Raw genomic sequence first — 13,066 nt, forward strand, 5'->3', positions numbered from 1 at the left:
TGGGTATAAATCGGCCGTCTCCGTAGGGTATAAGTCGGCTTTTAGGGGATAGTTGACTTACTTTCTGTCGCTCTCGCTCTTAGGGAATAGGGCTCTGGTCAAAAGTAGTGCACACTATATAGGGAATAGGGCTCTGGTCAAGGTGTGCACACTATATAGTGAATTAGGGTGCCATTTGGGACTCACAAAGAGCGAGAGCGACAGAAAGTAAGTCAACTATCCCCTAAAAGCCGACTTATACCCTACGGAGACGGCCGATTTATACCCTACGGAGAGAGACGATTTATACCCTACGGAGGAGACGGACGGGTGAGTTGAGCAATATATCCTCAATTAGCCGTGCTAGCTAGCTTCTTTACATCGATATGATGCAGTCAAGATACTACCAGACAAGATGATGGAAAACCAGCAACAAGTCTGCATTTCGCTACACTCGCATTAACATCTGCTAACCATGTGTATAATACATTTGATTTGATCTAATTCGCACGAGTCGGTTTGGTGAGACACACGAGCCCCTCCCCCACCCGTTTGTACCACACGAGCAAGACGGCGCCGGAGAAGATGGCTGACGTTTTACGAGCTCTTAACCGATTGTGTTTTTATGTTCGTATTTTTGCAACTTATTTTTTTTACTTATTTTGTACATAATGTTGCTGCTACCGTCTCTTTATGACCAAAAATAACGTCTGGACACAGAACAGCGATGACTCACCACGGACTGGCAGAAGCTTTTTTTTTCCTTTAACGAGCCGACGTGAACGACATACTGCTTTCCCGGGAACAGGCCCAAATCCCCAACATTTGCGTGAAGAGACAATTTAGAAAAAGAGGACGGGCGATCCCCCCCCCCGCCTTCTGTTTCTACTAGCTAACGTGCAATCAATTGGAAAATAAAATCGACAGACCTACGAGGAAGATATAACTACAACGGGACATTAAAACTGTAATTCTTATGCTTCACGCGGCGTGTGGCGCTGAACGACGACATTATCAACATACAGGCTGGCTGGTCATATCGGCAGGATAGAACAGCGGCGTATGGTAAGACAAGGGGTGTGGACTATGCATATATGTAAACAACAGCTGGTGCACCAATATCACAGGAAGTCTCGAGTTTTGATTGCCTGAGGTAGAGTATCTCAGATAAGATGTAGACAACTATCTACTGTACATACCCAACCAGAACCATGGTTTACAGGCAACATCCACACTGAGCTATAAGGCTAGAGCTTAAAGAAATCCTGCTATGCCTCAGACGAATCATCAAAAGGCAAAGTGTCAATACAGAAGGAGACTAAGACGAATCGTACTACAGCGGCTCTGACGCTCGTTCCAATGTGGCAGGGCTTGACAAACCATTACAGACTACAAAGGGAACACAGCCGCAAGCTGCCCAGTGACACGAGCTACAGACGAGCTAAGACTACTTCTATGCTTACTTTGAGGCAAATAACATAAAAAACAAATAACATGCATGAGAGCACCAGCTGTTCCAGACGACTGTGTGACTCACACTCTCCGTGAGCCGATGTGAGAAAGACCTTTAAACAGGTCAACAAACATTCACAAGGCGCGTGGCCAGACGGGATTACCAGGACGTGTACTGCGAGCATGTGCTGACAACTGGCAAGTGTCTTCACTGACATTTTTCAACCTCTCCCTGTCGGATCTGTATACAACACGTTTCAAGGCAGACCAGCATAGTCCCTGTGCTCAAGGAACACTAAGGTAACTGCTAAATGACTACCGACCGTAGCATTCAGGTCTGTAGCCATGAACATGCTTTGAAAGGCTGGTCATGGCTCACATCAAACACCATTAACCCAGAAAACCTAGACCCATCCAAGTTGCATACCGCACCAACAGATCCACAGATGATGCAATCTCTATTACAACTCCCACTGCCCTTTCCCACCTGGACAAAAGGAACACCTATGTGAGAATACTATTCTTCGACTACAGCTCAGCGTGTCAACACAATAGTGCTCTCAAAGCTCATCAATAAGCTGAGGCCATGTGGTGCCAGCACAACAACCTCTCCCTCAACGTGATCCAGACAAAGCAGCTGATTGTGGACTGCAGGAAAGGAGGACGAGCACGCCCCCATTCTCATTAACGGGCTGATCAAATGGCTACCCAGACTATTTGCATTGCCACCCCCACCACCCTCTTCTACGCTGGCTGCTACTCTCTGTTATTATCTATGCATAGTCACTTTAATAACTCTACCTAATTAGTACATATTACCTCTTGACTCTGTATACTCGGTACTCCGTATATAGCCCCACTATTGTATATATTACTGGCTGCTCTTTAATTATTTGTTATTCTTATCTCTTACTTTTTGCTGTTGGTAATTTTTTAAACTGCACTGTTGGTTAAGGGCTTGTAAGTAAGCATTTCACTGTGAGGTCTACTACACCTGTTGTATTCAGCATTTCACTGTGAGGTCTACTACACCTGTTGTATTCAGCATTTCACTGTAAAGGTCTACTACACCTGTTGTATTCAGCATTTCACTTGTGAGGTCTACTACACCTGTTTGTATGCAGCATTTCACTGTGAGGTCTACTACACCTATTGTATTCAGCATTCACTGTGAGGTCTACTACACCTGTGTATTCAGCATTTCACTGTGAGGTCACTACACCCGTTGTAATGCAGCATTTCACTGTGAGGTCTACTACACCTATTGTATTCAGCATTTCACTGTGATGTCTACTACACTGTTGTATTCAGCATTTTTACTGTAGGTCTGCTACACCTGTTTGTATTCAGCATTTCACTGTAAGGTCTACACACCTGTTGTATTCAGCATTTCACTGTAAGGCTACTACACCTGTTTATTCAGCATTTCACTGTAAGGTCTACTACACCTGTTGTATTCAGCATTTCACTGTGAGGTCTACTACCATCTGTTGTATCAGCATTTCACTGTAGTCTACTTACACCTTTGTAGTTCAGCATTTTCAATGTAGGTCTACACACCTGTGGTATTCAGCTTTCCTGTAAGTCTACTACACCTGTTGTATTCAGCATTTTCACTGTGAGGTCTACTACACTGTTGTATTCAGCATTTCACTGTGAGGTCTACTACACCTGTTGTATTCAGCATTTCACTGTAAGGTCTACTACACATCTGTTGTATCAGCATTTCAATGTAAGGTCTACTACACCTGTTGTTATTCAGCATTTCACTGTTAAGTCTACTTCACTGTTGTAATTCTAGCATTTCACTGTGAGGGTCTTACTACACCTGTTGTATTCAGCATTTCACTGTGAGGTCTACTACACCTGTTGTATTCAGCATTTCACTGTGAGGTCTACTACACTGTTGTATTCAGCATTTCACTGTAAGGTCTACTACACCTGTGTATTCAGCATTTTTCACTTGTAGAGGTCTACTACAACCTGTTGTATTCAGCATTTCACTGTGAGTCTCTACATCCTGTTGTATTCAGCATTTCACTTCGTGAGGTCTACACACCTGTTGTATTCAGCATTCACGTAGGTCTACTACACTGTTGTATTCAGCATTTCACGTAAGGTCTACTACACCTGTTGTATTCAGCATTTCACTGTAAGGTCTACTACACCTGTTTGTATTCAGCATTTCACTTGAGGTCTATACACCTGTTGTATTCAGCATTTTCACTGTGAGCTACTACACCTGTTGTATTCAGCATTTCACTGTGAAGGTCTACTACACCTGTTGTATTTCAGCATTTCACTGTGAGGTCTACTACACCTGTTGTATTCGCCATTTCACTGTGAGGTCTAACTACACCTGTTGGTATTCAGCATTGTGTCACGCGGTAAGGTCTACTACACCTGTTGTATTCAGGCATTCACTGTGAAGGTCTTACTACACCTGTTTGTATTCCATGCATTTCACACTGATAGATCTGGACTACACCTGTTTATAGCTTCACGTGTTACTCACTTTTGTATTAATTTCCGTAGTCTACTACACCTGTTGATATTCGGCACATTTAGACGATAAAGATTTGAATACTTTAAATATATCACGTATCGTGATTGGGCAGTTCTCTGACTCCTCTTCTCGCCCTGACCATTCGTCACACCTCCCATCTCTGACGTCCTCATCCGCGCCCGTACCTCGCGTCCCCTCCCGATTCTCTCACCGTCCTAACTGCTCATCACCCCCCTCTTCCTCCGCCCGTCACCTCCACCCTCCTTCCTCCACGCCCATTCTCCTCCGGCCGTCCATTCCTCGCCCTCTCGCGCCATTCTCTACGCGTCCATCTCTCCCGTCTCCATTCCTCCGCCATCTTCCCGTCATTCTCCTCCCTTCACCCTCATGCTCCTCCCTCACCCCCCGTCGCCCCCTTCCCCATTCTCCTCCAGCCGTCCCCCCTCCCATTCTCCTCCCCGTCCCCCCTCCCCATTCTCCTCCGCCGTCCCCCTCCCCACTCTCCTCCGCCGTCCCCCCTCCCCATTCTCCTCCTCCGTCCCCCCTCCCCATTCTCCTCCGCCGTCCCCCTCCCCATTTCTCCTCCCCGTCCCCCCTCCCCATTCTCCTCCACCGTCCCCCCTCCCCATTCTTCCTCCGCCGTCCCCCCTCCCCATTCTCCTCCCCGCCCCCCCTCCCATTCTCCTCTCCGTCCCCCCTCCCCATTCTCGCTCCCGCCCCCCCTCCCCATTCTCCTCTCCGCCCTCCTCCCCATTCTCCTCCGTCCCCCTCCCCATCTCCTCCCCGTCCCCCTCCCCATTCTCCTCCCGCTCCCCTCTCCCCTTCCCTCCGCCGTCCCCCTCCCCATTCTCCTCCCGTCCCCCCTCCCCATTCTCCTCCCCGCCCCCCTCCCCATTCTCCTCCCTCCGTCCCTCCCTCCCCATTCTCCTCGCCGTCCCCTCCCCATTCTCCTCCCCCGTCCCCCTCCCCATTCTCCTCCCCGTCCCCCCTCCATTCTCCTCCCTCGCCCCTCCCCATTCTCCTCCGCCGTCCCCCTCCCCATTCTCCTCCCCGCCCCCCTCCCCATTCTCCTCCGCCGCCCCTCCCCATTCTCCTCCGCCGTCCCCCCTCCCCATTCTCCTCCACCGTCCCCCCTCCCATTCTCCTCACCGTCCCCCCTCCCCATTCTCCTCCACCGTCCCCCCTCCCCATTCTCCTCCGCCGTCCCCCCTCCCCATTCTCCTCCACCGTCCCCCCTCCCCATTCTCCTCCGCCGTCCCCATTCTCCTCCACCGTCCCCCTCCCCATTCTCCTCCACCGTCCCCCTCCCCATTCTCCTCACCGTCCCCTCTCCCCATTCTCCTCCACCGTCCCCCTCCCCATTCTCCTCCCCTTCCCCTTCCCTCCACCGTCCCCCTCCCCATTCTCCTCCACCGTCCCCTCTCCCCATCTCTCACCGTCCTCTCCCCATTCTCCTCCACCGTCCCCATCCCCCATCTTCCTCTACCGTCCCCCTCCCATTCTCCTCCACCGTCCCCCCTCCCCATTCTCCTCCCCGTCCCCCTCCCCATTCTCTCCCCGTCCCCTCTCCCCATTCTCCTCCACCGTCCCCCCTCCCATTCTCCTCCACCGTCCCCCCTCCCCATTCTCCTCCACCGTCCCCCCTCCCCATTCTCCTCCACCGTCCCCCCTCCCCATTCTCCTCCCACCGTCCCCCTCCCCATTCTCCTCCACCGTCCCCCTCCCCCATTCTCCTCCACCGTCCCCCCTCCCATTCCCTCACCGTCCACCCCCCTCCCCATTCTCCTCACCGTTCCCCCTCCCCCATTCTCCTCTACCGTCCCCTCCCCATTCTCCTCCACCGTCCCCCCTCCCCATTCTCCTCCACCGTCCCCCCTCCCCATTCTCCTCCACCGTCCCCCTCCCCATCTCCCTCCCTTTCCTTACCGCTCCCTCCTCCCCATTTCTCCAGCCCTAGTCTCCTCTACACCCCCCAAGGTCTCACCAAGTCTGAGTCCAGGTGGAAGGCAGTAGAGAGGTGTCCAGCGTTGTACTGCTCAGCAGGTCGACAGTCCACCACAAAGAACCGAACCCCTTCCTGGGACAGGTCGATAGAGACATTTCTATTACATGTAGTAGGAATATCAAAGTCATTCGTTGTTTGGTTATTGCTACTAAAATGCTACATTAATTAGCCATTTGATTTTCAACTAACATTTTCAGCCCAACTAAAACTGTCACTACAGTAACATGTTCACTGAATATGAAAACCTTGTTGAACGCACCTCAGGGGTGCTGTTACTCACAGGCTGCAGCTGGTTGGCCTGCAGGATCTCAGGGACAGACACAGGGAGACAGAGAGCCTGACTCAGATCCATGTCTTCCTCCTTCAGTGCCACCAGGCTGGACCCAAACAAGTTCTGGTTCTCCTACAGACACAGAGAGAGTCAGAGTCTGGTTCTCCTACTCAGMGAGACATACAGCTACATACATTATGAAAGCTAGCAACTTAACATGGCCCACTGAAGAGAATTAAAACAGTTCAGAGAAATGTAAAGGTATTCTCCAAGAAAAAACATTTTTCAAGCTTCTTCTTCCCTCACAAAAGTGCCACTCACTGCAGGGGCAGCAACTTCAGTTATATTGAACAGAGCTCCATGCAGCTGGATCCTGGACTTCCTGGCGGGCCGCCCCCAGGTGGTGAAGGTAGGTAACAACACATCCACCACACTGATTCTCAACACAGGGGCCCCTCAGCAGTGCGTGCTCAGGCCCCTCCTGTAATTCCTGTTCACTCATGACTGCAATGGTAGGCCTGATCACCGACAACGATGAGACAGCCTATAGGGAGAAGGTCAGAGACCTGACCGTGTGGTGCCAGGACAACAACCTCTCCCTCAACGTGATCAAGACAAAGGAGTTGATCGTGGACTACAGGAAAAGGCGGGCCGAACAGGCCCCCGTTAACATCGACGGGGCTGTAGTGGAGCGGGTCGAGAGTTTCAAGTTTCTTGGTGTCCACATCACCAACAAACTATCATGGTCCAAACACACCAAGACAAAGCCTACTCCCCCTCAGGAGACTGACAAGATTTGGCATGGGTCCACAGATCCTCAAAAAGTTATACAGCTACACCATCGAGAGCATCCTGACTGGTTGCATCACTGCTTGGTAGTGCAACTGCTAGGCATCTGACCGCAAGGCGCTACAGAGTGTAGTGCCTATGGCCCAGTACATCACTGGGCCAAGCTTCCTGCCATCCTGGACCTCTATACCAGGCGGTGTCAGAGGAAGGCCCAAAGAATTGTTAAAGACTCCAGTCACCCAAGTCATAGACTGTTCACATTGACTCTGTGTTGGTACCCCCTGTATATAGCCTCCACATTGACTCTGTACCGTAACACCCTGTATATAGCCTCAACATGGACTCTGTACCAGTACCCCCTGTATATAGTCTCCACATTGACTCTGTACCGGTACCCCTGTATATAGCCTCCACATTGACTCTGTACCGTAACACCCTGTATATAGCCTCCACATTGACTCTGTACCGTAACACCCTGTATATAGCCTCCACATTGACTCTGTACCGGTACCCCCTGTTATAGCCTCCACATTGACTCTGTACCGGTACCCCTGTATATAGCCTCCACATTGACTCTGTACCGTAACACCCTGTATATAGCCTCCACATTGACTCTGTACCGTAACACCCTGTAATATAGCCTCCACATTGACTCTGTACCGGTACCCCTGTATATATCCCCATTATTGTTATTTTGTGTTACTAAATAAAGTCAACAAAAAATAAAGTATTTTCTTAACTCTATATTCTTAAAACTGCATTGTTGGTTAAGGGCTTGTAAGTAAGCTTTTACAGTAAGGTATTATCCCCTGTCAGCTGTATTAAGCGGGCCCCATGTCAGCTGTATTAAGCAGGGCCCCATGTCAGCTGTATTAAGCAGGGCCCATGACAGTACTTTACCTTTCTCAGAGACAGAGGGTCTTGCTCCAGTAATACTTGCCAGAGAGAACAGGTCTTCTATATCATCAGCCTCTAACAGGGCAGGAGAGTCCTCCAACATCTCTGTAACAAACACACGGGTTAGAACCCTGCATTCAATACACAGCAGCCTAGAAGCTGAATCCAGAAGCAGATAACTTACTGATGATATCTTCTTTACTGTCCCTTCTTGTTGCAGGATGTTTCTCTAGGGGGGAACAAAGGATGTTATCTCTAGGGGGGAACAAACAGGATGTTATCTAGGGGGGAACAAACAGGATGTTATCTCTAGGGGGGAACAAACAGGATGTTATCTCTAGGGGGGAACAAACAGGATGTTATCTCTAGGGGGAACAAACAGGATGTTATCTCTAGGGGGGAACAAACAGGATGTTATCTCTAGGGAGGAACAAACAGGATGTTCCTCTAGGGAGGAACAAAGGATGTTTCTCTAGGGAGGAACAAACAGGATGTTATCTCTAGGGAGGAACAAACAGGATGTTATCTCTAGGGAGGAACAAACAGGATGTTATCTCTAGGAGGAACAAACAGGATGTTATCTCTAGGTGAGACACAACAGGATGTTTCTCTAGGAGGGAACAAACAGGATGTTATCTCTAGGGGGAAATAACAGGATGGTATCTCTAGGGGGAAATAACAGGATGGTATCTCTAGGGGGAAAATAACAGGATGTTATCTCTAGGGGAAATAACAGGATGTTATCTCCTTAGGGGGAAAATAACAGGATGTTATCTCTAGGGGGGAACAAACAGGATGTTTTATCTCTAGGGGGGATCTAACAGGATGTTATCTCTAGGGGGAACAAACAGGATGTATCTCTAGGGGGGAACAAACAGGATGTTATCTCTAGGGGGGAACAAAACAGGATGTTATCTCTAGGGGGGGACAAACCAGGATGTTATCTCTAGGGGGGACAAACAGGATGTCATCTCTAGGGGGGAACAAACAGGATGTCATCTCTAGGGGGGAATAACAGGATGTTGTCTCTAGGGGGGACAATCAGGATGTTATCTCTAGGGAGGAACAAACAGGATGGTATCTCTAGGGGGGAACTAACAGGATGTTATCTCTAGGGGGAACAAACAGGATGTTATCTCTAGGGGGAAACAAACAGGATGTTATCTCTAGGGGGGAAACAAACAGGATGTTATCTCTAGGGGGAAACAACAGGATGTTATCTCTAGGGGGGAACAAACAGGATGTCATCTCTAGGGGGGGGGAAATAACAGGATGTTATCTCTAGGGGGGAAATAACAGGATGTTATCTCTAGGGGGGGAGATAACAGGAGTTTATCTCTAGGGGGGAACAACCGCGGATGTTATCTCTAGGGGGAACTAACAGGATGTTATCTCTAGGAGGGAACTAACAGGATGTTATCTCTAGGGGGGGAACTAACAGGATGTTATCTCTAGGGGGGAACTACAGGATGTTATCTCTAGGGGGGAACTAACAGGATGTTATCTCTAGGGGGGAAATAACCAGGATGTATCTCTAGGGGGAAATAACAGGATGTTATCTCTAGGGGGGAACAAACAGGATGTTATCTCTAGGGGGGAACAAACAGGATGTTATCTCTAGGGGGGAAATAACAGGATGTTATCTCTAGGGGGAAATAACAGGATGGTATCTCTAGGGGGAAACAAAGTAATAATGTACTATCAGAGCATTGAAGACCTTGTATTGATCAGTTTATGACATTGATTTGCGGTAGCTATGTGTGGTAATCTGGTTTGTATTGGTAATATGTTGTAATAGTGTGTACTTGGCGTTGACGAGGATGATGAGCAGGAGGAAGAAGATGAGGAAGGGGTCGGCCTGTTGGAGGTAAAAGTCCCACATGGCCTGAGTCACCTCTGGTAGGCAGTGACTGGAGAACAGACTGCCTAGCTGTAGGACACACAACATACCAGTCACAATCCACCATCCCACTGCAAGGGAAATTTCAAACCTAATAGTTGTACTGACATACCCAGTGTATAGTGTAGAAGTCTGGGGTTAGATAGACATACCCAGTGTATAGTGTAGGAGTCTGGGGTTAGATAGACATACCCAGTGTATAGGTGTTGGAGTCTGGGGTTAGATAGACTACCCAGTGTATAGTGTAGGAGTCTGGGGTTGATAGACATACCCAGTGTAATGTGTAGGAGTCTGGGGTTAGAAGACATACCCAGTGTATAGTATATAGACATACCCAGTGTATAGTGTATAGACATACCCAGTGTATAGTGTATAGACATACCCAGTGTTATGTATGAGTAGAGCTACCCAGTGTATAGTGTATAGACATACCCAGTGTATAGTATATAGACTTACCCAGTGTATAGTGTATAGACATACCCAGTGTATAGTGATAACATCCCAGTGTATAGTGTATAACATACCCAGTGTATAGTGTATAGACTAACCCAGTGTATAGTGTATAGACATACCCAGTGTATAGTGTATAGACATACCCAGTGTATAGTGTATAGCATACCCATGATAGTGTATAGACATACCCAGTGTATAGTGTTAGACATACCCAGTGTAGTGTATAGACATTCCCAGTGTATAGTATATAGACATACCCAGTGTATAGTATATAGACTACCCAGTGTATAGTGTAGACTTACCAGGTATAGTGTATAGACATACCCAGTGTATAGTGTATAGACATACCCAGTGTATAGTGTATAGACATACCCAGTGTATAGTGTATAGACATACCCAGTGTATAGTATATAGACATACCCGTGTATAGTGTATGACTTACCCAGTGTATAGTGTATAGACATACCCAGTGTATAGTGTATAGACTTACCCAGTGTTAGTATATAGACATACCCAGTGTATAGTGTATAGACATACCCAGTGTATAGTATATGACATACCCAGTGTATAGTGTATAGACTTACCCAGTGTATAGTATATAGACATACCCAGTGTATAGTGTAGGAGTCTGGGTTAGATAGACATACCCAGTGTTAGTGTAGGAGTCTGGGGTTAGATAGACATACCCAGTGTATAGTGTAGGAGTCTGGGGTTAGATAGACATACCCAGTGTATAGTGTAGGAGTCTGGGGTTAGATAGACATACCCAGTGTATAGTGTAGGAGTCTGGGGTTAGATAGCACTACCCAGTGTATAGTGTAGGAGTCTGGGGTTAGATAGACATACCCAGTGTATAGTGTATAACATACCCAGTGTATAGTGTAGGAGTCTGGGTTAGATAGACATCCCGTGTATAGTGTAGGAGTCTGGGGTTAGATAGACATACCCAGTGTATAGTGTAGGAGTCTGGGGTTAGATAGACATACCCAGTGTATAGTGTAGGAGTCTGGGGTTAGATAGACATACCCAGTGTATAGTGTAGGAGTCTGGGGTTAGATAGACATACCCAGTGTATAGTGTAGGAGTCTGGGTTAGATAGACATACCCAGTGTATAGTGTAGGAGTCTGGGGTTAGATAGACATACCCAGTGTATAGTGTAGGAGTCTGGGGTTAGATAGACATACCCAGTGTATAGTGTAGGAGTCTGGGTTAGATAGACATACCCAGTGTATAGTGTAGGAGTCTGGGGTGATCTTCTTGGTGTCGAGGAAGGAGCAGAGTTTGGTTCATGATACTGAAGCAGCAGTCTGTACAATGGAACGGACGGCCCTTCACTACACCAGTCCCTGGACAGGAAGATGTACGCGTTAGTTACACACAGGGGGTGTGTGTCTCGCTGTGTATTTATTTATTCATGTCAGCGTAGAAGCAGATGGAGTTGTGTGAGTTTGTGTCGTGTGGTGTGTGTGTGTGTGTGTAACATCAGTCATCTCTAAATTACACTAAGTGTTTATTATATATTCTATCATGTTTAGCATAGTATAATGTACAGTATGCATGAAGGTGTCTGTATAGAATAAACATGGTATAAATTAATGTAGACATTAATACACGCATTTCTATAGCTCCTACAAACCTACAATGGTAGGGGGAGAGCCAAGATGGAGGTGTTGGCTTCACACAATGTGGGGAGACCAAGATGGAGGTGTTGGCTTCAACACAATGGTGGGGGGAGTAGCCAAGATGGAGGTGTTGGCTTCAACACAATGGTAGGGGGGAGAGCCAAGATGGAGGTGTTTGGCTTCAACACAATGGTGGGGGGAGCCAAGATGGAGGTGTGCTTCAACACAATGGGGGGAGAGCCAAGATGGAGGTGTTGGCTTCAACACAATGGTGGGGGAGAGCCAAGATGGAGGTGTTGTCTCAACACAATGGTGGGGGAGCCAAGATGGAGGTGTTGGCTTCAACCAATGGTGGGGGAGAGCCAAGATGGAGGTGTTGTCTTCAACACAATGTAGGGGAGAGCCAAGATGGAGGTGTTGGCTTCAACACAATGGTGGGAGAGAGCCAAGATGGAGGTGTTGGCTTCAAACACAAGGGTGGGGGAGAGCCAAGATGGAGGTGTTGGTTCAACACAATGGTACGGGAGAGCCAAGATGGAGTGTTGTCTTCAACACAGTGGTGGAAGAGAACCAAGATGGAGGTGTTGGCTTCAACACAATGGTGGGGGAGAGCCAAGATGGAGGTGTTGGCTTCAACACAATGGTGGGGGAGAGCCAAGATGGAGGTGTTGGCTTCAACACAATGGTGGGGGAGAGCCAAGATGGACGTGTTGGCTTCAACCAGTGTGGAAGAGAACCAGATGGAGGTGTTGGCTTCAACACAATGGTGGGGGAGAGCCAAGATGGAGGTGTTGGCTTCAACACAATGGTGGGGGGAGCGCCAAGATGGAGGTGTTGGCTTCAACAATGGTACGGGATAGCCAAGATGGAGGTGTTGGCTTCAACACAATGGTGGGGAGAGCCAAGATGGAGTGTTTGGCTTCAACACAATGGTGGGGGAGAGCCAGATGGACGTGTTGGCTTCAACACAGTGGTGGAAGAGAACCAAGATGGAGGTGTGGCTTCAACACAATGGTGGGGAGAGCCAAGATGGAGGTGTTGGCTTCAACACAATGGTGGGAGAGAGCCAAAATGGAGGTGTTGTCTTCAACACAGTCATCTAGATCAGGGTTTCCCAACCCACCCCTCGCCCCAAAAGTTTCACGTTTGCTTAACCCTAAACTGGTACAGCTGATTAATTAGGCTTGATGA

General features: G+C 48.3%; 1 protein-coding gene across 1 annotated transcript in view; it reads right to left on the minus strand.

Moving 5' to 3' along the window:
• LOC112077882 (TBC1 domain family member 23-like) overlaps positions 1–11,870 on the minus strand; it is a 14,364-nt gene extending 2,494 nt beyond the window's left edge. The window contains 12 exon segments of the mRNA XM_070441861.1: positions 5,922–6,014; positions 6,223–6,345; positions 7,903–7,921; positions 7,923–8,004; positions 8,084–8,180; positions 8,833–8,872; positions 9,533–9,544; positions 9,705–9,829; positions 11,477–11,535; positions 11,538–11,567; positions 11,570–11,599; positions 11,867–11,870. Of these exon segments, the coding sequence (XP_070297962.1) occupies positions 5,922–6,014; positions 6,223–6,345; positions 7,903–7,921; positions 7,923–8,004; positions 8,084–8,180; positions 8,833–8,872; positions 9,533–9,544; positions 9,705–9,829; positions 11,477–11,535; positions 11,538–11,567; positions 11,570–11,599; positions 11,867–11,870 (714 nt within the window).
• Between the last annotated feature and the right edge of the window lie 1,196 nt (positions 11,871–13,066).

The sequence above is a fragment of the Salvelinus sp. IW2-2015 genome, unplaced genomic scaffold (genome assembly GCF_002910315.2).
Source record: "Salvelinus sp. IW2-2015 unplaced genomic scaffold, ASM291031v2 Un_scaffold5018, whole genome shotgun sequence".
Lineage (NCBI taxonomy): Eukaryota > Metazoa > Chordata > Actinopteri > Salmoniformes > Salmonidae > Salvelinus > Salvelinus sp. IW2-2015.